At 50.9% G+C, this 25,817-nt stretch overlaps 2 protein-coding genes across 3 annotated transcripts in view; one reads left to right on the forward strand and one right to left on the reverse strand.

The window, feature by feature from the left end:
• The first annotated feature begins 1,053 nt into the window (after positions 1 to 1,053).
• Positions 1,054 to 2,414, forward strand: LOC133212126 (nyctalopin-like). Its single transcript, XM_061353181.1, has one exon. The coding sequence runs from the start codon at positions 1,078 to 1,080 to the stop codon at positions 2,353 to 2,355; it is 1,278 nt and encodes a 425-aa protein (XP_061209165.1). The 5' UTR covers positions 1,054 to 1,077; the 3' UTR covers positions 2,356 to 2,414.
• A 342-nt stretch (positions 2,415 to 2,756) lies between these two features.
• The window catches only part of PLS3 (plastin 3), a 30,434-nt gene continuing 7,373 nt past the window's right edge, over positions 2,757 to 25,817 (reverse strand). The window contains exons 2-17 of one of the 2 annotated variants that reach the window (XM_061353279.1): positions 22,375 to 22,461; positions 15,999 to 16,162; positions 13,894 to 14,023; positions 13,318 to 13,450; positions 11,569 to 11,650; positions 10,795 to 10,960; positions 9,926 to 10,068; positions 9,045 to 9,071; positions 8,837 to 8,932; positions 7,793 to 7,988; positions 7,145 to 7,223; positions 6,430 to 6,544; positions 6,184 to 6,317; positions 5,517 to 5,640; positions 4,848 to 4,972; positions 2,757 to 4,062 (exon numbers count right to left, since the gene is read on the reverse strand). In XM_061353279.1, the coding sequence (XP_061209263.1) occupies positions 3,930 to 4,062; positions 4,848 to 4,972; positions 5,517 to 5,640; positions 6,184 to 6,317; positions 6,430 to 6,544; positions 7,145 to 7,223; positions 7,793 to 7,988; positions 8,837 to 8,932; positions 9,045 to 9,071; positions 9,926 to 10,068; positions 10,795 to 10,960; positions 11,569 to 11,650; positions 13,318 to 13,450; positions 13,894 to 14,023; positions 15,999 to 16,162; positions 22,375 to 22,441 (1,914 nt within the window). In that variant the 5' untranslated portion in view covers positions 22,442 to 22,461 and the 3' untranslated portion in view covers positions 2,757 to 3,929. The remainder of the gene's footprint in view (positions 4,063 to 4,847; positions 4,973 to 5,516; positions 5,641 to 6,183; positions 6,318 to 6,429; positions 6,545 to 7,144; positions 7,224 to 7,792; positions 7,989 to 8,836; positions 8,933 to 9,044; positions 9,072 to 9,925; positions 10,069 to 10,794; positions 10,961 to 11,568; positions 11,651 to 13,317; positions 13,451 to 13,893; positions 14,024 to 15,998; positions 16,163 to 22,374; positions 22,462 to 25,817) is intronic. The other variant, XM_061353280.1, reaches the window with a different exon arrangement.

The following is a 25,817-nucleotide window of genomic DNA, read 5'->3' on the forward strand; positions in this document are numbered from 1 at the left end:
CACGTTTCCACCTTCCACTGGGGCTCCCAGGACAAGCCACTTGGCTGCTATCAGGGTGAGAACCGGCTTTTGGCTCCTAAGAACACTGCAGTAAAGCCTGTCTAACCGAATACATGATGTTGTTTACAGCTGGAAGTTGGTGTCCATGACACAACACGGCCATCCCGGCCAAGCTTCCAGGGAGAAGCTGCTCTTTGGGGGGTGGTTGCTGGAGAAAAATGAAGAAGAAAATGGAACTTGCTGAAAGCAGCACAGATTTAACAGCACAGGAGCCCCCCAGTCACACTTTTCTCCTTGGTGCTATGGATATGGGATCAAACCCAGGAAGGACCCTGAGGAACTGAGTTTTTAGGGACCTAAGCCCAGCTGCAGGTGCTCAGTGACAGGTCTCAGCCCTGCCAGGGACAGGCAGCACCCCCGGAAAGGGTAGCATGCCCCTGGGGTGCTCTGCATCTCACCCATGGATCATCTCCTGCCACTCATAGATGGCTTAGGACTTATCCCAAGGAGATGCTCCACCAGGACACAGCGATCCCTGGCACATCCCTACTGGCAGCAGGCATGAGGCTTGACATCCTGCAGGCATCCCAGGGTGAGAACCCCCATCACATCTGTGTGCAGAGCTGCTCTTGGTCGCCTTTGCTGAAGCCCTGGTTAGAGAACAGCACAAAACTCCCCTCCCAAAGCAGAGATCCGAGAGGATCCAGGAAACAGTGACCAACCCAGTAGCAGGAGCCTCTTCCAAGCAGATCCCGATGGGAATCTGTTCCCTGCTGCTGTGTGCAGAGGGCAGGAGGTGGGAAAAACCACTGTGAGAGCTGAGAGCTGTCCCTGCCTCTCAGTGGTGCTCCTCACAGCAGGGAGGCACTTAATCGGCTTTTATCTGTCTAAAGACTTGATCCCACTGCTGGGCAGCAGGAAGAACGAGGCGGTTCAGTTTCAGTGTGCACCAAAGCACAGCCCAACCGGCCCTGCGGTGCTCGCGGTTCACCTGCCCAAAAGGTACCTGCTCTTTATCCTGCCTCCTTCTCTGCTGTCCATCAGGTGTTAGATGCAGTGCCTGGCGGGTGGCTGGTCATGCTCTTTCCTGCTGTATTTCTACTCACCTGTGCAGCTGAGGCTGGGCTGAGGCTCAATCTCTCTGCTGCATGCCCGAGCATGTGCCAGTGTGCACCCGGAGAGGGCATCCACTGCAACAGAACGGGACTGCGAGCCCTGCCGGGAGAGATCGCCACCTCCACCACCTCCCTAAACCTCTCCAACAACCACCTGCGGGGCCTCAGCACCGGCACCTTCAGGAACCTGACCTTCCTGCACAGCCTCTGGCTGGATGGGAACAACCTGACCTTCCTGTCCCCGGGCACCTTCCATGCGCTCAGCCAGCTGCGGGAGCTGCACCTCAGCAGGAACTCGCGCCTCACCTACCTGCACGCAAACACCTTCAGGGGGCTGTTAAACCTCGTCAGCCTGGACCTGTCCCACTGCAACATCTTTGAGATCCACCCGCTGCTCTTCTCACCCCTGCCTTCCTTGGAGAGGCTGGATTTAGCCTCCAACAACATGCGGTACGTCCCGCAGGCCTTTAGGAACCTCTCCAGCCTCACCCAGCTCTCCCTGGAGGGCAACCACATAGAAGCCATTGGCAGAGATTCCCTGAAGGACCTGGAGAGCCTGTACGAGCTGAACCTCAGGAAGAACCGGATATGGATCATCCAGAACGGCGCTTTCACAAAGCTCCTCAGACTGGGAATGTTAAATTTAGGACACAACTTCATCGCTGATTTGCCTAATCAGCTTTTCGACGGCTTGATCCAGCTCAAGACCATGCACCTTGAGGCCAACAGGATCACTGCTGTCGCCTGCACCTTCAGGCATTTGCTCAACTTGAGGAACTTGTACCTGAACAACAACCAGATCTCCTCCATCTCAGACTCTGCTTTCCTGTACTTAAACAAGCTGCACTTCCTCCACCTGAGCAAGAACAACCTCAGCTCCCTCCCCAGCCGCCTGCTTGCTGAGCTGCCCAAGCTCAAGTACGTCTTCTTATCCCACAACCCCTGGAAATGCGACTGCAGGATGCTGTGGTTCTGGAGGTGGGCATCCACGCGCGGCGGAGCCATCCAAGGGCTGCATTGTGCCTTCCCGAGCCCTCACAACACCACAGCACCCCATGGCCCCCGGCCTGGGGACCTGACCCACTGCACCGGGCCCCCCGAGCTGCCGGGAGAGGACAAGTGCGGGGGCGATGGTACCAGTGCAGGCACCAGAGCCCCCCCTGTCCCCAGCGGGGTCATCCTGCTGGTGCTCACCTGCCAGGCATGGTGCTGCGGGAGGGGATGGGGCAGCTCCCTTTGAATTATAAAGACCACTTATTTCATCATAGAACCTCAGCCTGGTTTGGGTTGAAGGGAGCTTAAAGCTCCTCCAGCTCCAACCCTGCCACGGGCAGGGACCCCTTCCACTGGAGCAGCTTGCTCCAAGCCCCTGTGTCCAACCTGGCCTCGAGCACTGCCAGGGATGGGGCAGCCACAGCTTCTCTGGGCACCCTGTGCTGGTTCAAGGGAAAGGTTTTACAGAAACCTGCCTGAAACACAGGTTGGGAACAACCGCACTGCCTGTGCCCAGAGCAATAACAAGATCTCCTCAAGCAAAGCCCTTACAGAGCAATGGACCTGGGGTAACACAAAAAGCCGAACTGAAGCACAGCTGAACCCAGGCTGCTGGGCCAGGGCAGTGTAAAGAAAGAGAGAAGTGTATATTTAAAAGGTTTTATTTCAACTAATGCTTTGCCACCATATTACATCACTTTGAATAGCTTGGAATAGCAATATGATCTCAAAATATAGCAAAACAGCTTGCCAAAGCAAGATAATATTAAAACCTACGGATACAGCATCTTCCTTCTTTGGCGACAACACTTCCTTTTATCTGTAAAAATAGTTTTGTGTTCCAGCACAGTGCTGTTCACTTTATTGAACCCTGCTGTTTCTAATATTTGCCTCTTCCCCTGCACAAAACCTCCCCCCCACGGAGTATGGGTTTATATCCAACAGCGTTTTAAATAAAAAACCTTAGAGTTTTCATGCAGATCTTTTGTAAAACTTATTTTCTAGGAGCACAGAACTGAACCAAGATGCAACAAAAATGCATTCACTTCCGTTTGCGGGTGTAACCGTGCCATCAGCAGCGTGATGCCATACGCGCTAGGTCCAAGGATGGTGGTGTTCTCAGAGATAACAGAACTTTAAACCAAAACCAAACCAAAGTAACAAAAAGGCCCCTTTTTTATAAGCAGCAAGAGGAAAAAAAACCTGCCATGCTTGATTTGTAAATTAATCAATATAGTTAGATGTATAAAAAAGCACCATGTACAGAGAATACCAGAGGAAGATCCACCTTCCCAATTACATGTCTCCCTTAGCATTGCGAGCTGGCCTGCAGGTCCCAACTTGTACTGTACTGATTTGCAAAGGAAATGGTCAAACCTAGAATATGCTTGGGTTATGTGGCAGAAATTAAACTGGACTGCAGATAGGGATTAGAGGTGTTTCCATTGCTACTCAAACCAACCACCTTATAGCCCTCAGGGGTAAAACACACACCAAGTAGCTGAGTAATAATGAAGTGAAGACAGCTCCAGAGCAGTATTGCAAGACACAGGGCTGTTATGAATGCATTTCTGTGAGCTCTTGAGAAGTTAACACTTTCCTTTGGGAAAAGAGCACGGCTGTTGGTTAAAACTCCTCTCCCTGAGAATGTTGATAAGAGTTTGTCTTGCAAAGCAAAACCAAGTCCTTTGAACTTCGACAGTTCCTAAGCCAACAGCATGTCCACGTGGCCGCAGCTGATCTGCTACTCATGCACCCAGGGTGGCAGGTTGGGTTTGTGTTGCGGTTTGGGTTTAGTTTTCTTTACATAGCTCAGCCCTTTTATACTCGCTTCATGCCCCTGCCCATCAAGCAGGCAAACACCGTCATGACCATCTTCGGTTTCACCTCCACAAGGTCTTCGGGAAGAGCATAAACTCTGGCACCGATCCTTCTCGCCATGGACACCGCGTACCTGTTCACCGTAGAAAGAGGAGTGGGTCAGTGCGGTCACCAACAAACGACACGTCAGCTCCTGCCTTACCCAACAACATTTCACCTCTTGTCCTCTTGGTTCACATTCACCATGTGCAACAGTCCCAAAACCTCTTTGACTTATAAAAGCACACAGCTCAACTCTGTCCGAGTTACAGATTTTGCCGGGTCTCCTACAGGAAGGTGTCTTTAACGCACAAACCGACCCTTGAACATCGAGTCCTCTTCACAAACAGGGAAAACCATGTAATTAATACGTGTTAGGGCTAACAGGGAGCACACCGCACTGAGGGCTCCCCAGCAAACAGTCGCCTTTCCCCTTCTGCCCGCTCTCTAACAATCACCAGGCGAGCCTGTTCTCTGCACGAAACTTTGGTGCCGCTCAGCCCCTGCAGGACATGCGTTCCAAAGGCAGGTTTTAATAGGCCCGATTTACACCTGACAGCCCCTGATGATTCCACAAGACAAGGGACATCAGAGGGCTCCATTTCACACCCCTGGGCCAGGGCTGAGCCCTTCATCCTGAGCAACCATGGGAGGAGCAGATCATTGCTGAGGGCTGCTTGGGATGCTCTGTTTTCGCAAGCAGAGTCCAGCCAACTGCTCCCTCCAGCGTTCCCGGCAAGGACAGCAACTGCATTTCAACGGGCTGCCTGTTTATAAGGGTGTTAAAGGAGCTTAAAACCACAGTAGTAAGCTCAAGGCTGAGGCACATACAAGGTGCAGTGCATCAGTGCAAACCAGCTTTGGAAATGGGAAACTTACTTAGCATTGTTTTGTTTGTCATCTTCTGATAGATGACCGGTCTTTACAAGGTCATAGTTGATACAACCAGGCTGTATAGCGTCAATTAAATCCACAACTGCCAAGCTCGTGCTGATGGTCTTGTCCTGGAGAAAACAAGGACAAGTAGAGATGAATGTAACCCTTCAAGCATGCTTCTCACCTCGATTCAGCTGCTCTGCTACATGCAATCAAACAAGCTTCAAAGAAGCCCTTCCAAAGCAGCAGTGCTAGGGATTATTCCCAGCTGGACCACACAGGGAAAACCAAACTGCTGCCTCTCCTTTGGAATTAGTACATCATTGCTCCAGTTTGCTGCGAGTGCTCTGAGAACACGAGGCTGTACCTGATGTGCAGCGGCTGACCAGATCCCAAGGGACAATCCTCACCCTCCAACACTCACCAGTTCCAGCCCTGTTCTTGCCACCATCCCATCCCAGAGCCTTCCTCCGTCCCCTCCTCTGTCACCCCATCAGCTGCCTTGCCCCACACTGTGGGCAGTCCTAGTGTCTCCTCTGTGTTAGCTTGAAGCTACTTTGCTCCCAGCACACAGATTTCCTGCCTTCCTAAGACACCCCTGACTGCTCCTGCAGCCAAGGGAATACTTTTGGGGGACCCCTCTCCTTTTGGATGCAAGAGGAGAACCTGCACCTTGAAGTTCTGGATGGAGGTGGACTTGCCAGCGTCTTTCAGGGTCTGGTTCACCCAGCTGACTATAATGTCATCGTTGGCTTTCTGACCATCACCCAGCTCCTCGAGGACATTCAGCGTGTACCTGAGAACCAGCAGAGACAAGAAGATGAGGCAAGAGCCTGGCAAAGCCCTGCTGAGTGCATGGCTAGGATGCAGTGTGAGCTCACAGCAGCATGGGAAGCCTTCACATAGTCTCAGCTCTGCTTCTTTTAACTCCTTTAGCAAAAAAGGACTTAACTGTCTTATCTGAAGTGTGCTTTCTGCTAAAGCATTTCATCTTCCCAGCCTTTCAAGTCCTTACAGATGAGCTCACAAAACTGCCTGCGCTCAGGACACTTGTTAAACCATTTCACCATTGACCATCTGCTCCACTGGGGCAGCACATTACCTAAAAGGTGTGCATCAGCTTAGGAGTACTCTGACCTCTAATGCCAAATGAGGAGCTACCGTGTTCATACAGGTATGTATTTGCATCACCTTCAGAACGAGGTAAGAAAAAGGATGGTCAACTTCATCTGTTAAGTTTCTCCTTCCCCCCCATTCTGATGCAGAAAGGTGCTCTCATGGCAAAATACCCTGCCCAAACTCTGTGCTGCATTCACAGAGTGCTTGGGACAGGCCCTACCTTCTCATCAACTGCCACACTAAGGCCAGTGTCAGCGTTGGGTTTCCATCATTCAGATCCTGCCCTCCGATGCCAACCAGGGAGAACTTTGCCGGGTGCTTTCCCAAGTCCACAGCATAGTTACAGTTTTCCAGCTGCAAAGAGTTCAAACAGAAACCTCCCTCACAAAACACGCTCACTTGACTTGAAGCCCCACACAGGAAGTTTTAGTGTCTGTGTCTTCTTTCCGTCCTTTGAAATTCTTACCTTCTTCATATTTGCTCCAAGCTTGGGGTACGGAGGCTTGTTAACCTTATTCCAGTCAACAGGAACTTTGATCTTCTCATACAGCTGTAGGATTACCAGTGCATCTTGGAGATCGCTACAGGGGAAAGCACTGATTAAGCCCAATGTTTCTAGATCTAAATGCTCCCCAACGTGGTCACATCAGGAATAACTACTGTTCTTTACAGGTTGCGGCTGTTTCAACAACTCTAACAAGAAAAGGGGTTCAAAACAGTCTGTAGTTTTCAGGGTAGGAGCAATGCTCTGTGCTTAATGCCAGCAGCAAAGCAGGTTTCAGCATGGGCATTAGCAATGGGTCCCCGGCAGACAAAACCCAAAGGAAGCCACCTCTCTTCACTGACTACAGGGACCCAGAGGATCTTGCCTCCTGATGTCTTGGTTAAGCCCTAAAGTTAGGTGGCAGGGAATTCAGTTCCAATTGCTCTACTGCAGGTCACATTCCTGGCCCAGTTGCTTGAGCAGATCTAAATGTATTGGGATTTCAGGGTACCAGTTTACACAAGATAAGGAAACCGTCTTCAGCCCTGTCTCTGTGGACTGCAGGGAGGGTACAGTGAGCATCTCCCACTCCATACAATCACCCTTTCTTAAACTCTTTCCTTGCCCTCTGGTGACCAGGACACTGGTGTGGGCACATCTCTAGTCTGATCTCATTGGGCCTCTCCCAAGAGCTTACCCATAGAGGTGATTCACGTGGGGGCTCACACCAAGGGAGTTCATCCAGTTGCGGAAGGTCCGTTCCTCACGCGTCTCTCCTAAATGAGAGGAAACAGGTTCATTCAGGCTCTGCAAGCTCAAAGCTGGGCAGGGGTTCCCCCTTGCAAGGCAGGGCAGCTCATCAGCTTGGGTTTGAGCAGAAAAAGGGAATTTTTTTCTACGATAACTTTTCTGAAGGAAGCGGCTTCCCTGGGATCTGGTTTTGGACACCAGTCTGACTTCGCCAGGCCTCAGCACTGCCTTTTGCTCCTTCCGCAAGAGAAAGCAGCAGGAAGCTCTTTCCCATAGGTGCAGGTGCTGGCTCACTGCTGTCTGGGAGCCCAGCAGCCAAAGCCCTCACCCAGTCCTGCCAACACCCAGTGCTCCCATGAACACCTCGCTGCATTACTGAGGGGCTCAACTCAACTCCCAGCCCTGGCATGGGCACTGGCAGGCTGCTCCTGCAGGCTCAGGCTCCACAGGCTGTAAAATGCCCTCCTGATCTACCACAGATGAGTGAACCAGCAGTGAAGCCTCAAATCCCACGTGTTGCTTCAGTGGGCACAGCCTCTTGTGTTTGCTTCAGGCATTTCCCTCCTGCCAATTCCATAACCCATGCGGCCATCACCTTCCAGCAGGGTCCAGTCGATGTCCTGGTTTTCAGGCTTGGTAAGTGCTGGGTACTTGTTGAACAGGTTGGCCACAAAGGCCAGGTTCAGTTTCGGGTTGCCGCTGACCACGTCGGCCGGTGTGACAAACTGCCGGCAGCCCAGGCGATCCGCCTGCTGCAGCATGCACTCTGCTCTCCGCAGGTCGTCCTTCTCCTGGGGAGGGAGCGAGACAAGAGCTGTCATGGAAGAGAACGGGCTGCAGAGCAGATGGAAAGCTCCCGGGTGTCAGGCTGGGAACACTGGGACTGCTCAGCCTTGGAGACATCAGAGCAGCTTCCAGTGTCTGATGGGGGCTACCAGGATGCTGCAGTGATAGGACAAGGGGTGATGGGTTCAGACTGAAACAGGGGGAGTTCAGGTTGGGTATATCTAGAGAAACTCAGTTCTACCTGAAGAAGTTATGTACTGTGTGAGAGCAGTGAAGCCCTGGCACAGGTTGCTCAGAGAGAAATGGTAAATGCTCAGTCCCTGGCAGTGCTCAAGGCCAGGCTGGACAGAGTTGGGTGACATGAGGCATCCCTGCCCATGGCAGGGGGTTGGAACTGGACATCTTAAGGTCCTTTCCAACCCAAACCGCTCTTTGATTCTATGCTACCTGGGGCAGTGTCACAATTCCACCCGCCTTCCTTAGGCATCAGCTGCTAATCAAAGGGATGAATTGTGCACAGTGCCGTTGTCCTGGTTTGTCCTGGTGTTCTCCCTAGCATGGTGCTTTCCAACTTTCATGCTTTTTGAACTTGAAGGTTGAAAACCAGGAGTCAGCATCCTCCCCAGCACAGCAAACCACAAACAGGGCTTCAATCACTTATATTAATCAGCAGGTAGTGCCCAGGCCTGCATCAACCACTCATTTAGCACATCCCCAAGGGGTGCACATGCCCACTGACACTTGTCATGCTCTGGAAATTAAGATCCAGGTTACCCAGATGCCCTGGGGCAATGCCAGGGCACAGGGAGCTCTCAGCTGTACAGTGTGAAGACACAACAGCCCCAATACTCACATTGAAACCCGACATGTTAATATCAATCTGGGGCTCTCCCTCTTTCTGTCCTTTAGGTGCAATCTGATGCAGGAGGTGGAAATAAGCTCTAGAATCCTGAAATGGATGAAAAAGACAATTCAGGCCTCCCACACAGCAGTGAATACAAGATAACAACTGACTTCAGGCCCATCTTCAACAAGTCACTGTGCATGATTGGCTTATGTACCTTTACCGAATTACCAAAATCTGTAAGCTTAAAGCGAGCAGAAGGGCAGGAATCCAGGCAGCAGGAAAGGAAACACAAAGAGAAAAGGTTAGAGAGAGGTGACATTAAAGTTATGGGGGTACATGTTTGAAAGCTGCCTTTGCTGCAAGCTCTGGTGTCACAGCCTCCTCCCCAACAGCAGGGACCCCGTGCTGCTCACCCTCATGGTCCCCCACATGTCCCAAGGTGGCCCTAACACCCGATCAACCATCCCTAGTGCTACAGCAACAGTGGAAAGGGCTCAGTGAAGACAAAGTCCAGGCAAAAAGGTGATGATAAGGAGCCTGTTTTCTCCTGTGCTTGCCCATTAGCTAGAACAGCTTAAAGGAGAGGCCAGGGATTGTCACAAAGCAGGAGAAGCAAATAGCTGCACTAATTATTTATCAACTACAAGTCCTTGTAGTCCCCAGTGCTAAGAACCACCTGGGCACAGCCTGGCAGCCTGTGGGTTACACCAGACAACCCAGCAGCTGTGAGCACTTCTGAAGCTGGCAATAAGAGTGACCACTCGTAGGTGCACACAGGGGAGCTCTGGGCTCCACATGCACCTCAAGTACCATTGTTTTCCCCACCCCAACAGTCCTTTAACCTGGAATCCACCTCAATCCTCTCTCATTGGCACAGGGTGCCCAGAGAAGCTGTGGCTGCCCCATCCCTGGCAGTGCTCAAGGCCAGGTTGGACACAGGGGCTTGGAGCAACCTGATCCATAAAACCCTTGCTAAGCCTGCTCAGTGTGCTGAGGTTAAGGAAGGTCCTGTCCAAGGATGAAGGATGCAAACACAGCCCCAGCCAGCTCCCAACCTTTCCCTGGGCACAGGCAGGCCAGGAGAGCTCTCAGTACCTTGATATCTGCACTGAAGTTATTGATCTTGTGCCAGCCTGCGTTCTCCAGGTGGAAGTTGGCCCATCTTAGGAGCAGCTCCTCCGGGGAGAGCTTCATGAGGTCTTCCAGATTTTCACCATCACGAAGTAAGGCAGCCAGTGCTAGAAGAGAAATGCTTGTGAGGGGAAGGAAGGAGATTTCAAGAGGCAAACCTGCATGCCAGAGTAAGAGCTGCAGCCACAATTCATGGGAAGAAGGCAGGAACAACAGCAACTAGTGATGAAGTGAAAATAACATGGGTATTAATGGAGTTTTGTGGAGTTGGTTGTTACACAGAGTATGAATGATCCAGAAAACTGCATCTGAAAGATATTTTCCATTTTCTTGCATAATAAAATACCCTGGATTTTACACTCAGGCTGATGATTGTAAGAAATGCAAACGTGCTCCAGTCTCCATGAAAAAGTGCTTCCAAGCAGTTTCACAAGAATAAACCAAGGAAGCCAAAATACATCCTTCCAGCTGGCCAGTGCTTCCCATGCCATGGATTGTCTATCTAAGCCAAACAACAGTACCAGTTCACTATGGGCAAGCTTAAACAGAAGACACGGAAGCCCCTGCATCCATCTGGGCGCTCTGATAGCCCATGCAGGAGTAACACAGCTCTGCAATTGATTTGCAAAGTTCAGAGCTTGGAGGCTGTCAGTGCAGGATGGAACAGCACTAGGGAGAGCTCAGCAGCACAAGGGAGAGCTCAGCAGCACCAGGAGGGGTTTAGGAGAACCAAACCGTGGGGGGAGAGGAGAGGAGGGGAGGGAAGAGGCAGTGGTGGGGCTGGGGACGACAGCACAAGCAAAGCGGTGGTCAGGCTCCATCCTTTCATTTACCTTCATTTCTGCTGAGCTCGATGTCGGCGAACAAGCCGATCTTAATGATCTGCCAGAGGAGCCCCAGGACCAGGTGGGGTTTCCCTTCCCTCAAGTCCTCTGCACCAATATTGACAACGTGACAGCCGATGGCGGAGGCGGAATTGAGCGCCAGGTTCAGGTTCTCCTGCAAGCAGCGACAGCCGGGTGAGGCACAGCAAGGGGAGACGCGGCTTCTCCTTTCATCCAGCCCCAGCACAGTGAGAGCCCCCCTTGGCCCTTGCCCCAACAGCAGCCGCTCGGGGGAGATGCTCCTCGATGCTGAGCAGTTTTAGCAGCACTGTGGTGGCCGAATCAACATGAACTGAATGAGGCACCAGGGTTGAATTTCAGCCTCTGGTATTTAGTTTCAGCCTCCGAGTCAGTCGCATCGAGTGGTGTCAATAAGAATAAGGCTGGGCAAGTGTTAAGTTATACTCACACGCAAGCATCCTCACAAAAACCTGCTGTACTATGGGATGCTCCATGGACAGGCAACTCCAGTGACCATCTTGTTTTACTGTGTGTAATCACCGCAGCAATACAGGGTGCACACAGCATTTCAGCTGTTTTGCCCCTGATTAAATTCATTTTTGTGTCTTGAACTGTACTCATGCCCCCAAAACTGCCTTTAATAATTAAACCCGAGTTATAAAAGTCCAGAGCTTCACAATAGCGATGCCTCAGGCCACCACGCTGCCTTCCTCAGTGCTAGCAGAACCTGAATTCCAGCAAAAACACAGGAATGTGGAATACCTGAATGATGAATGGGGTGAGCTTCTTCTTGTTAATCGCTCTTTCATCAATGGTGTCCGGAACAGAAAGATTGATCATTTTGCTGGTGGGAAGAAAACCAACACCATTTGAACACTGAGCAGTGAATCTCAACAAAGCCCAGTGCACCGATACAAACCACGTTTCCCTCTGCCTCTTTGGTTTTGGGTATTATTTCTTAAACTAAAGGCTGTGTAAATCAGAAGTTAATATTTACATGATCAAGGATGTGTTTGTAATTAATAGCTAAGCCTGAAACCTTAAACACGCTCCTGGGCACTCCTGATCTCAGCTGCTGGAGCAAAAAGAGCACATGAATTATTCACAGCACAGTCACTGAACTAGCGAGGACTCACTGCTCTGTTGACACCCGCTGCAGATTCCAGTACAACACCCTGCTTCCTGCTCTGGTAAAGGTGCGCTGCTGCTGGCCAGAGCCAGCCTGCTCCCCAAAGCACAAACACCTCAAGAGCTCTGGGGGGAGCACCTGAGCACAGGGAATTGTGAGTCAGCAGCAAGCACGGGTGTTTGCCCTTGATGTGATGAACTACATCCTACTCAGTTCAGTCTTCAGGTGAAGCCCTGAATTAACTTGAAACGAAGGAAATAAAATCCCTTTAAAATAAATCAATCACAGGCTAAAGAAAAAAACAAAGCAGGAAATAAATGAGAAGCAACAGGCAGCCACTAAGCATCTTCTGCGTATTGATGGAGTTACTGAAACTCCAGGCTGATCCAATTCTCCACTATCCTAATTCACTTTGAGACAAAGGGGCACAAAATCACAAAATGGGATATAGAAACCTTTACAATCAGTTTTAAGTAATGTTAAGTTTGATGGCTTTGTAACAGTAGCAATGGAAAATTACTGAGGTGCAGGATACATAGAGAAACAAAAAACAGAGCACAGCTAGAGAATATACTGAGAATTCTCACAAGATAAATTGTTATAGTTGGCCTAGTTTTAAGAAAACCAGTCTAGAAGAACAGGACACAGGGATAAGGGGTATCTGGGAACTGCAGGTGTCCAGGATGGGCCTCATGAACATGTATGTATGCCCAGGGACTATATAAGGATGGCTTGTATAGCAACACGGGGACACACGTTAGGAGGAGTTACCCCCGTGTCTCCCGGCGCCGCAATAAGGAATACCTACTTGTCAGCTGAAAACTTTGTTGGCAAGTTTGTTCCTGGAGTTTTCTCCGAATCAACTTCCATTTGAAAACCAAACCAAAACCACAAAGCCGAAGTGTTTAGCAGCCCCAGATACCTTCTGTTTCAGTATGCGGCAAAACAAGCTACTCAGTGTAGCCCAGAAAAGCCATTTTGGGGTTACTTCATAAGGTTATGAACACAAGAGTAACCACAGAGGTTACTGTCTAAACAATAACCTATTAACACTTTTAACAGCATTATTAATGCTATTTAACCCTCCTGCCCTATTCCAAGCTCCCTGTTATCAGGCTGAGTTTGCACCAGGACAACTCCTGCTTCTGCAAAGCACCTCCCCTTTAAACGCAGTCAAGGCCCAGCAAACCCACTAGACAACAATGCCAGCTTGTGAAGCTGGCAGCAAAGCAGAAGCATCACACAGGGACAGTGAAAGCCTGGGTAGCCGAGCCCCTTTATACACACACAAAACATTAAGCACACACAACTAGTCACAAACCCAGCCTGGAACAGGAACAAAAGTCCCCCAAACTCCAGTTTCAGGAGCCATCAAGACTTACCATAGCACAATCCCATCTCCCACAGCATTGAACAGGTCATCTGTATTGGGGTTCATTGGAATCACATGCCTACAGTCAGGATCATTTTCCAGGGCTTTGTTTATCCAGTTGACAAAGGCATATTTTTCTTCCTCTAAGATAACCAATTGCAAAGTTAATACAGGCTTTTTCAGAACATAGCAAAGATTTTCCCCAAAGAACCAGTGTACAACAGCCCAGGGAAATAAAAGCCTCACTTCCACACTATCTTATTAGAAATAAGGTATTATTTCCATACAGAAATACAACATTCACTTCCAACTACCAGTATATTCTTGTTCTTTACTTGTTACTCAACAAGTTTATTATATTCAAGCGTGTCACAAAGACTTCATCGGCAAGCACAGTTAAGAGAAAGAAATACACATTTAAATTACATGTTTTTAATCTTGATTTACCCTCTAATTCTGTCCTGCTCTCACCTTGACGTGAGATTATTCAGCTACCAGAGAATAAGAGTGCAGGGCGATAGAAGTCAACTGGTTTGGCCGCATGGTGTCCAGTAAGCATGGAGAGGGGTGGAAGGCAGGCACATACCTGAGTAGGAGTGCTGGGTCCCCTCGCTGGAGAGCTCCGAGGTGCCCCCGATGGCACAGATCCCTTCCTTCCTGTTAATGGCTCTTCGGAATGTTTTGGCGATATCTCTGCTCTTCACCTCTTGGAAGATCTAGGATTGAAACAAGGAAAAGCGCCTTCAGGAAACGATCCCAGAATTGTTAGGGTTGGCAGGGACCTCTGGTGATCAGCTAGTCCAACCCCCAGTGAAAGGGCCACAGCAGAAGCTGGTTCGTCTCGGCTTTAAAGCAAACTTCATAGCAAACTCAGCAAACGTGAAGGGTTCAGCAGGGGGTTGTGGTATGAAACTGAACATGGAGAGTGGGCAGAGCGCCATCCCACTCTCTCAAACACACATTGCAAGTGCCTTTTGAAACAGAAGCATTAAGGATGAAGGACCTCACATACATTTACCTTGTCAAGTAGATTTCAGGAGACCACAGCAAAACCCAACGTGAAACCTTTGCAGTCCGAGAGCAGGTCCACATGCAGCAGCTCCACAGGACCAAAGCTGAGAAAGCCCTTGTGCAATTTTAACCTTTCTGCATAAGCCAGATGCTCGTGTAACTGTGACTTTAGTTCACACACAAGACTTTGCCCACAACCCAAGAAACCATCCTCTTGACACGTGTCAGAGTCAAACCTGTGATAGTGAGTAACAAGTGTTCCATTCACTGCCTTGAAAGCCTCAAAACTGAGCCCAATGTGTTCCAACCACGCTGAAAACACAAATGAAATGCGTACAGGTTCTCTGAACACTGCCCAGATGCAGCACGCTTAAACCATCTCCTGATGGCACACGCAGGTTTTAGTCCCCCCTGAGATGGGGCAGAGGGAAGCGAAGACTCAAGAGCCCAGAAACTTTGGGTTCTCTGCTTGGTTGGTTTTAGACATCAGGATTTTGATGGAGATTTCTTTTCAAGCTTGCTGGCCCAGTTACTCACACCAGCTCTAGAATACGTGCTTTAATGCTGAGGAAACCCTAAGTCACTCTGCCACAACCTCAAGTCAGTTCATGTCATCCTACAAGTAACCATTGCTTCCGCTCTCTAGCTTAGGTGCCCATAAGAGACTTTGTGTTTATTCGGTCATTGCTACCATCCAAATGCGACACAAGAGGTTTATTTCTTCCTTCCTAGTGCAAAGTTAGAGTTAGGAACCAGCTCAAACCAACGTGCACCCAGCATGCAAGTGTTCACAAACTGCAAACCAGCCCCAACTTACTGGTTGGCTCCGAACTGAAAAGTTCAGAGGGTCTGAAAATAATTAAGGAACAAAAGGTGAAGATAAATTAGGAAATAGCAAGAAACATAGCTGAGAACAGCTCCCTCAATGCACCGCACATACTGACCTTACTCTTTCAGCGTTCGGTCAGAGCATAAGAAGGATGAAGGGGTGGACATTAAACCTCTACCTCAGCAGTGCTGTGCTTTTGTAAAAATACAAATCATTACAAATTCTGACCTGTTTCTACAGAAAAAGGCTGTAGATTAGACCCAGCCTCCAGCTTTTCCTTTCTCATTACTCCTGTTCTTCCTTCTCAAGGCAATAAACGATCTGAAGTTTCCTGTATCAGCATCTAGGACTAATCCCCAAGTGTGTCTTGAAACCCCCTCGCGAGTCTTTAGCAAATGCTTGCAGTTCCATTAAACTGAGAAAGGAAATGATACGGATTCACTGGGAAAACAGGCATCCATCTATGTGCCTGGAAAAACTGAGTAGCTTCCAGTCAACGCTGTAAGCCTGGAGAGTTACAAGCCTTTTTTCCAGTTGTCACCTCATGTGGAAACGGTCTTTTGGCCTCCAATGAAGCTTTCATATAGGAGAAGTGTGTGGGTTCTATTTGTTTTTGGTTTAAAATCCAACATATTTCCCCCCTGTCCAAATCTAAGTGCTGGCAGTGACAGCACAGCACAAAAGTCTGCTCATAGGCAGAGATCTGTGCAAAGACCAGATTTTTACATGGCAAGTCCTCAAAAGTCATCAGTTTGTAGAAAGAAACTCGGATTAGGGTAAGAAGCCAGGTTCAACCTCTTCTACTCCCTTCCTGAGCTTTGTCTAACAGGGAGCTCAGAAACACCACTTACATAGACAAACTCCTCAAAACTGATCTTCCCATCCTTATTCTTGTCGCTGTCGATCATGAGCTTCTGGATGATCTCCCTCACTTTGTACCCGGGCAGAGGCAGGTTGGCTTCCTTGAAGAGCTCGTGCAACTCGTAGTCACAGATGAACCCGTTGCTGTTGAGGTCTGAGGAAGAGAAGGGGCAAGAGGAGGTTTTAAAACGCACCAGTACCCAAACACGACCAGCCCCAGGCAGCAGAAACACAGCCCCCATGTTCAGAAGCGCTTTACTGTGCGCTGGGGATGTCTACAGGACATGGAGGCAAGGAGGAACCTCCCAGTGCAGCCCTTCACAACACAGCCGGTTTGGGGCCACATCGTGCAGAGTGTTCATCTCTGCTGAAAGCAAGATCTGTGCAGGACATGGACACATGAAAACACCAAGCCCAAGTAGTAACTGCTCAATGGGCAGCATCAAGAATACACCAGGAACCAAAGGCAGGTGGTAAATACACATGGTGATGCTCAGAGAGGGTCTCGGTGCAGGCCCTAAGACTGCTTTGGCTTTGGGCAGTGGCAGCCTGGAAGCAGAGCTGACCACGTATGACCAAGTGCGCCAGAGATGTTTCACAACAGAGCATCTGCGTTTTCCAGGATCTGCAGTGCTTTTCTTCCTGAGTCTAACTGCAGCTGGCTGTGTGTTAGCAACTGACAGTAATGAAACACAGCACTTGCTCTGTTCTGAGCTGAAAACACCAAGTCAGCTCCGCATTTACACTTCTCTGTCACGCTGCTAATGATGTTATCCACTTACTGCTGACAGAAAGCTGCAGCCACATACTGTAATCCTGCCCAAGACTGCTCTGCAAGGACACTTGCTTTGACAAGCACCCACTGAGCCAGGGCAGCACCATGTGCCAAAGGAGATGTTATTGCCTATGAGACTTGGGAAGAATGAAAACAAGAATGTAGAGCTTTTCACATCCACAGATCCCAACCCCCTTGGGGATGTCATCACATCACATCACATCAGCCGGGAGAAAAGAGGGCTCCAGGGAAGCTTTATTGTGACCTTTCAGTGCTTAAAAGGGACCTGTAAGAAAGATGGGGAGAGAGCTTTCAGCAGGGCCTGTTGTGATGGACAAGAGGTGATGGGTTTAAATAAAAGAGGGAGATTCAGGGTGCATGTGAGGAAGAAACTCTGTAGAGTGAGGGTGGTAAAAAAGGCCTCGCCTGGCCTCACCACCCACCTCTTCCCATAGCCCACAAAGGATTTCCCAGCTATTCACAAGGCAGCAGTCTCTCCCTCAGGCCCTACAGTTAAATTCCACTCAAGCAACAGCTTCTGCTGCCCCAAAGCGCTTGTGTCCTCCGCAGCTTGCATGATGGAAGAGCCTGTGTTGGGTTTTGCTCAAGAGGGAATCCCACAGCACTGCCACTGGGGTCAGTATTTATGCTTTAATGGGAAACACTGTCAGGAATAAAGGAAAACCATCATGACAGCTCTACAGTCCTTATGGTTTTTTTTCTTTTTAGCATAATCTGGAAGTCCATTTCCTTGGAATGAGGTGTCAATGGCGGGGTTTAGGTTTCACTTCACAGCACTGTTCCAGCAAGCAGCATGTCCACACCGCCACTGCAAACATCCTCATTTTCCACAGCCATATGGGATTGTAAAACCGCTTTTGCAAGCTAGGGAGAAAGTGAAATTCAAATGCTTAGTGGCAGCTGTCCAAAGGCAGACAGAGCAAACCTGTGCTCCCTCCTGCACCCCAGGTCTCAGGGTAAAGAGCAGCATCAGTTCCAGTGGATTATTAAATACCTTCAAATCCTTCAGCGAATGTCAGTGTTTACAATAATGCTGATGCAATAAAGTGCTTTGGGCCAGTGATCAATGATGGCAACGTGCTGCTGTCTGGCCTTCCATTTGAGAATTTTATTCCAAAAGCATATAAGCTTACAAAGGCAAGCTTTATGAAAGAGGCCAGCCTGAGATGTCATCAGCAAACTATTTCCCCTCTAGATAAATCACAGCTTCTTCTGTTACACTTATTACTAAACCTAACTCCACAATAGGCATCTTTCCCTGCCTCACAGCCAGGGAAGGAAATCAGACAAGAATGGATTTGCTCATGTCCAGGGCCTATGGACCCCAGACAAACCTTTGCTTTCACCCTCAGCATGCCTTCAGCCAGCTCGCTTGACTGAACAGACCATGCTCCTTTGCCACACTGCCAAATCAAGCAGGTAAACCCAGAAACACTTGTGCATTGCTTCTTCCAATGGATCCACCACCTAAACCACCAAGTTTTACATCTACCCCAATGTTAGCAGGCAAAAGACAGAGAAAAATCAGACTTGAAAAAGACATTGCACCCTTGGTGAGGTCATGGGTGCGATTTTGATTCAGACTTGGTAAAGCTGCTCTTCTTGACATGTCTAACTTAAGCATTCAGAAGTGTTTGAACCAGCCTTCCATGTGCCATGTCTGGGCCTATTCAGAAGTGAAAGGGGAAACCACAAAGTATGGTATTTCCTGAGTCAAATGCCTGCTGGTCAGCTAGCAGGGACCTGAGCTCCAAAGTCCCCATCTCTGCTGCACTGGAGGGATGCAGCTCCAGTTCTGGGGCTAGAAGACCAGTGTGATTGACTGTGTGGTGGAATACAGACCCATTTCAATATGCCCGAAAGCCTTTAGACCTGTAAACAAGACAAACAGGGCTGAGACTGCTATCCCACAGGGCAGCTGCTTCCCTTCCTGCTGCCTCTGCTCCCCGCCTGGCATCAGAGCCAATGTTCAGAGGAGCAGGATTAAATAAACAAGGAGTCACCTTTGCAGCACCAGCAAGCCCCAGAGCTGTTTCCAGCATTCCTGCAGGCCCACCATATGGTGCCTTGCTGGATGTCCGCAACGGGGCCAGCCTTCAGGCGGAAGGTGGTCTAAAACCCCTCTGTAATGGAAGTTGGAATGGGATTCAGCAGCCGAAGAGCCTGTCAAAACAGAAGCTCTCCCAAATGAAACCCCTGGGCGCACAGCCTGGTTACCCATGGAAGAAGGCGAGATGGGTTTAACAGACAAGCCACAGCCCGGCTCCGTTGTGAGGTGCCCGATGCAAAGGGAACTGCAGCACATCCGAAGTTCCCTCTTTCCACGGGCAGAGGCAGGGCCGGCAGCGGAGCAGCCTGGGAGCGGTCCCACCAGCACCGTGCTCGGAGCCACCTCCTGCCCGGGTGCAGGTGGCGCAGCGAAGCCGCCATAAAACCCAAAGGCGGCTCCAAGCTCTGGCTCAGCTTCCTCCGAGCACTTAAAATAGCTTAAATAACAGGATGCAAGAGGGGAAAGTAACCCACACATGTCCTTTTAAGGCTATATGCTCAGCAGGACACACTCCAGCAGGATCCCAGAGCCCTGTTTGCTGCAGCCGGCAGCTCGGAGCATTGTTTGGCCACCTTGCAGCACTGAACACAGTGTTCAGCCGGGGTAGGGGTTTTAAGTACTCCATGTTTCCAGGAAAGATGCTTATCTCTGCTATCACAGGCAGGCAGGAGGAAGACAAATAAACAGAGCAAGTCTGCAGAGAGGGTTGTACCATGCCTCCCTTGTGAGTGCCACTGCTTGGCCAAGGGCACAGATACACATACCTGCTCTAGGCAGCAAATCCAGAGACCAGCTGGGATTTGGAGCAGTCTGCTCTTCTCCCCCTAACCTGCAGCCATCCAAAGCCCAGGCAGTTCTTACACCCCACTTAATTACTCATGTCAGGTGCTAAAATGCTTTTTTCTCCACTGCTGTTTACCGTTTGGATCATTCCCAACACAAAGATATGCTTGGAGGATACTGGGAGCTGCTTCCAAAGATGCAGCTGACTTTAGTGCTAACTTTAAAGCATGGATTCTCACCTGTGGACTTCTAAATAAGCAAGAAGGAGTTCTGGGGACTCTTGCCTTTTGCTGGCTGTCAGCAGACAGCAAACGAGCTTCATGGGAGATAGGGGATACCAGCCAGTGGCATGGAAGGCAAATGGTGACAGAGAGCACAGTAACACCTCACTGTCTTGGTCTGGTCCAGCTGCATACCGAAAACCTTGTCACACACCCTTCAAGTTCATCAACCTACACATCCAGGGCAGCAGCTTGTCCCAGGCTAGAATGACAGCAGGTCTCCAGGAAGCCCATGCAGCCACACAGTGGAGCAGGCACATCTTGGTGGGCAGGAGCCACCGTGCAAGATGCTTCCTCCTTCCCACACCTACTTTGTGACATCCTAAGGGCCAACCACCTGAGCTTTGCTATGACCATGCTCGGAGCTGTGGTGCAGGCTTCCAGGTAGCTGGGAGACAGAACCCCAGCCTGGTTTGGGTTGAAGGGACCTTAAAGCTCCTCCAGCTCCAACCCCTGCCACGGGCAGGGACCCCTTCCACTGGAGCAGCTTGCTCCAAGCCCCTGTGTCCAACCTGGGGCTCCTCCAGGCTGCCCCAGCCCAGCTCTCTCAGTCTGAACCCAGGGCAGAGCTGCTCCCTGCTCCAGCCCTCGCAGCATCTCCATGGCCTCTTCCTCCTCGGATGAAAAAGGTTTCATTTTAAACAGCAGTCTTCGAACAACTTCTCTTCACATTCACTAGAGGCACATTAGAAGTTCCCAGCAAAAGCCAGCAACCAATTAGCGACCAGTTCTATATCCCAGGGCAAAGAGAGCTCCTTTAGGCAAGAACAAAAGGAATGAGAGCATTAAAGACACCCTGACAGGAGTGTCCCACAGCAGTGCTTGAGGGCTGGAGCATGCCTGAAGCTCACAGCACAGGAGGCAGGTGAAAAGGCCTGGCAGATCCCATCTCACCTCTGGGTATGTCCGGGCTCATCACCGCATTTCTCAGTGGCACTCAGGCTGCGACACTGCTATGACAATTTAAAACCAAAGAGGGCCCAGCTCCCGAGCAGGGTGAGCTGGTTTCCTGACGTGGGTTTCCCCATGTTTCCAGTGCACAGGCAGCCACACAGCCTAACCCTGAACGTGACAAAAAGCCACCTCATTCCAGCCAGGTTAACCATTGTAAGTTGGTCCAAGGACTGATGGGCTGCCTGCATCCCAGCCTTATTGAGGGCTGCACTCTGAGGCACATTACACAACAAGAAGCACCATGGGCACCTATTTCCTTCTGCAGCAGCTCACTTCCACTGGCTGGAAAAGTCTTGGGCAGAGCAAGACAGGAGAGGGAACTGCCCAAAATGCAACTTGCATCATGTGCCAATAGGAAATACTGCTCTGAATCAGTTGCCTTTGAAATTCATATTTCTCTCTGCAGACTGCAAATTGAGAGCAAAAGAGGGTTTAAGAGCACCCTGTTCTAGAGAACAGTTTACCCAGTACAGATGCCAGGCAACAACCAATTTGCTTGACCAAAAGGATGTTCAAAAGAAGGATGAAAAGCACTGCAACAGCTGGAGTGTGAGCAGCAGGTTATGGAGGGGATTCTCCCCCTCTGCTGCATGAATGGGAGATCTTAGGGCAGCTCCAGTGCCTAAAGGGGCTGCAGGAAACCTGGAGAGGGGCTTGGGACAAGGGATGTAGGAACAGGGCAAGGGGAATGGCTTGAACCTGCCCGAGGGGAGACTGAGCTGAGCTCTTAGGCAGAAGCTCTTCCCTGTGAGGGTGCTGAGGCGCTGGCACAGGGTGCCCAGAGAAGCTGTGGCTGCCCCATCCCTGGCAGTGCTCAAGGCCAGGTTGGACACAGGGGCTTGGAGCAAGCTGCTCCAGTGGAAGGGGTCCCTGCCCGTGGCAGGGGTTGGGGCTGGAGGAGCTCTGAGGTCCCTTCCAACCCAAACCAGGCTTGGATGCTATGATAAGAACTGGAGCCACCAGAGGGCAATGCTCGTGCACCGCAGCCGCAGAGCATTTTCTCACCCCCGCAAGCTGCTCCATAATGGCAGGTAAACAGACACTAATTAGGTTTTGCCTCCAAGCTCGTCAAACAGTGCCTCAATGCACCTGCCCCAGCCAGAAACACAGCCCCTACATTTACATGTGCATGGATTGGCCGACCTGCCAAAACCAGCATCCTCAGAGCCGAGCCCTGTGCCAGCCCTGGCTGCTGCCGGGGCTGCAGCACTGCAATACCAGCTTGGATGGACCTCCTGCCATCAGGAACCAACAAAGCTGAATCAGGAGCAAGAGGGCAAGGCTCTGTGCCAGTGCTCATTGACAGCCCGGCTGCCACATCCCTTTGTGCTCCTTGGCTAGAAGTGACAAGCCAGAAGCAACAAGGCTGCCAGGAGACTCCTTGGCATGCAGAAGACCACAAGAGCAACAGACTGCCCATATATCCATGTACCATGCACAGGGGTGGGATAAACCCATTTCACAGCAGACAGGAGCAAGGTGCCCTCCGCATTGTGACTTACCAACTTTGGCAAAGGCCTCCTTGAGGTCCTCCAGGTCATCTTTGGAGATCTGCATGGTGTTGGCCATCTCATGAACTTAGGGAGTACCTACAGAGAGAAAATGGGACACTGTGAAACCAGGCCGCCCTCCAACACCTGCAGTGTTGGACAGCAGCACAGCAACAGGCAGTACCAAGGTTGCTACAGTTCTCGAGGCCACATTTATCTTTCCACTCAGAAAACAGATGTGTGGAGCTCCGGAGATGGGAAATGCACTGCTTAGCAAGTCAGAAAGCCCATTAGCCTTGTTAATATTTAGCTGTGTGTATTTTATGGGCACACGTGAAGGTACCTGCCAGCAGTGTGTTCTGCAGGCTGGAGAAGCTCACACCTCCAGGGATCTCCTGAACACAACCAGAATCCACCATTAAAAGTGTTCATGCAAGAGAGTGAATGCTCTGCCTGCCTGTCCCCGAGAGCACACAGCTACCACAGCCAAACAGCAAAGCTCCGAAACGGGGTCTTTCTGCACAGGGCTTTACCTGGTGCTGTTTGCAAGAAGGAATCAGTCTGGTTTCCCACCAGAAAAAGGCTTGAACAAACCTTTTTGTTTGGGGCCTATTGCCCCAGAGCCAGGCTCCCAATGGACCGTGTAAGCACCAGGCTGCCCGCATGGCACCGACCCCTGCGCTCCCCGAGCGAGGCACGGCAGGGAGACCCCAGTGCAAAGCAGCAGGCACCAGCCCCGCTCACACCCCGGGTGTGCAGATCTCGATCAGATCTCGGCAGTGAAGAAACAGCGAGGATGAAGCACACGGTGCCTACACCCATCTGTGTAATCCTCCTTCCCAAGCACTGGAGAGGTGCCACCCAGCCAGCATGGACAGGAGTGATCGCCATGAGGATGAGAAAAGGATGGGGCTGTTCAGCCTGGAGAAAAGAAGCTGTGGGAAGGCCTCAGAGCAGCTTCCAGTGTCTGAAGGGGGCTACAAGGATGCTGGAGAGGGGCCTTCATCAGGGACTGGTGTGATAGGACAAGGAGTGATGGGGTCAAACTGAAACAGGGGAATTTCAGGTTAGATGTAAGGCAGAAGCTCTTCCCTGTGAGGGTGCTGAGGCGCTGGCACAGGGTGCCCAGAGAAGCTGTGGCTGCCCCATCCCTGGCAGTGTTCAAGGCCAGGTTGGACACAGGGGCTTGGAGCAAGCTGCTCCAGTGGAAGGGGTCCCTGCCTGTGGCAGGGGTTGGAGCTGGAGGAGCTTTATGGTCCCTTCCAGCACAAACCAGCCTGGGATTCTATGCAAAGGCCGGTTACCTGCCCACATCCCCATCCCATGCCATTCATGACAGCAGCATCAGATGTCCCATTGGCACTCTGGCCAATACAACCAGAAGAGGTCAGTGATGGATGGCTCAATGCAAATAGGGCAATCTGTGCACAGAGGCAGGCTAGATCAGCACGTTCCAGCACCCATGCTAGCTGCAGCTCAGGGGCTTTAGAGCTGGGGATCCAGGCAGGCTCAGTACAACTTCAAATGAGACTTGCATCCCCAGATTTTCCAGCTCCACCTTTGTTAGCTACAACTGCTCTGAGTTGAGAAACCAAAGGTTCCTCCTCTGCCGATGGAACAGACCCAGCTGCCGCCTCCTTTGTAAGGAAGAGGATGAGGGTGAGCTCAGGTTTACAGCCTGGCAGCAGGCAGGAGCCCCATCGGGCTGCTCGAGCAACAAGAAGCTGTTTGACAAACGCCTGGGCTCTGATGGGCAACCCCTTTTGTCTGAGCCCCCCAGCTGCCTTCACAAGCACTGGCTGGCTTCAGAGCACAGGTCTGCCTGGGGCTGGCTGTGGCAGCCCGTCTGGAAAGCGGGTGCCAGGGGAGCAATGGGCAGGGTGGCAGCCTGGGAAAGCGGCTCAGGCGGGTGCTTGCAGCAGGGAAAGTCAACAAGAAGTTGCATCACTGCAGGGACACGAAGGGAAGAACATCGGACCCCACCTCCAACAGCAGCAGAGCTGCCAGCGGGCAGGATAACATCAGTACAAGACACCAACAGCAGGACAGCCAAATCCATCCCTTGGCCTGTGCTGCAGGAATGGGGCAGGGGAGGAACCACGGCAAAGCTGCACCAGGCTGACAGGAAAGGGGAAAGGAAGGCACCACAAGTTTGCTTCTCCCCTTTCACATGACCTGGTTCCAGTGAGCCCAGAACCACCCCCGTGTGGGGGACTGAACCCCCAGTGCGTGAGCAGCAGCTCAGGGAGGGGATCCTGCCCCTCTGCTGTGTGAAGGGGAGACCCCCCCTGCAGCCCTGATCCAGCTCTGGGGCAGCAGCACAAGAGGGACCTGGAGCTGTTGGAGCGAGTCCAGAGGAGGCCATGGAGATGCTGTGAGGGCTGGAGCAGCTCTGCTCTGGAGCCAGGCTGAGAGAGCTGGGCTGGGGCAGCCTGGAGAAGAGAAGGCTCCTGAAGGGGAGACCTGAGAGCAGCTTCCAGCTGCCCATGGTGCTGCATACCCAGGCCACCCCATCTTCCACACCAAAACAAGCAGCAAACACCCCCATAAGCTGAGAGCTGTTAAAAAACCTGCTCTGTTTGGCTTTATCATGGAAATGCCACACTCTGGATACGTCCTGCAGTTGTTTTGGGAGGGTCTTCACTTAAAAACACCTCCCTCCAGCCCCAGTGCTGTTCAGCTCAGTCAGGATGGTTGTAAAGCAGGTTCACCTTTCACTTTTCACCTGTTTCTTCCTTTGGTTTCTCTGCTTGAGAGCAGAGAGGGGGAGTTTGAACCAACAGAGAAAAAGCAGAGTCCTGACCTCATGAGAGCTGCCTGGGAAGGGGAAGGGTGTAAAGGTGGAACAAGGCAGTATAGGAGGAGCTTAGTGGTACGAGCTGACTGGGACTCTTGAGCTCTCAAAGCAGGTTCACAGAGCTCTTCTGCAATGGAGACACATCACCCCCAGCACTGGGCTGCAGGGCAGGAGAGCCTCGGGTTTTGGTGTGTGGGGGTTTTGTGGGTTTGTTTGCTTTTAACAGGCCGTGTTTTTCCATTCACAGTTGCACCGATAAACAAGAGCCTTTGTCTTTGTGAATATAGAAAGCCCTTTTATCACACTGGCAGAGGGATCACACATCAGCTGCCTCTGTGGGGACACAGCACCACGCCACTCACGCTGCACCACGGCACATTCACTTCCACATGAGCAAAGCCCCTGCCAGGGCATGCAATGACAGCCAGAGACAAACGGTAGCTGTGGACCTCAGAGGATGGGGAATGCGCTGCTTACCAAGTCAGAAATCCCATTAGCCTCCTTCATATTTAGCTCGGTGTTTTTATTTTATGGGCTATGTTGCTCTGCACACATGGAATCACAGCCTGGTTGGGGCTGGATGTCCCTGATGAAGAGACTGCAGTGTTAGGACAAGGGGTAATGCCTTCCAACTTAAATAGGAATGTACCTGCCACCA

This window comes from Neopsephotus bourkii, unplaced genomic scaffold, assembly GCF_033783945.1.
Source record: "Neopsephotus bourkii isolate Nb327-2 ecotype Australia unplaced genomic scaffold, CSIRO-AGI_Nbou_v1 NB_668, whole genome shotgun sequence".
NCBI classification, from domain to species: Eukaryota; Metazoa; Chordata; class Aves; order Psittaciformes; family Psittacidae; genus Neopsephotus; species Neopsephotus bourkii.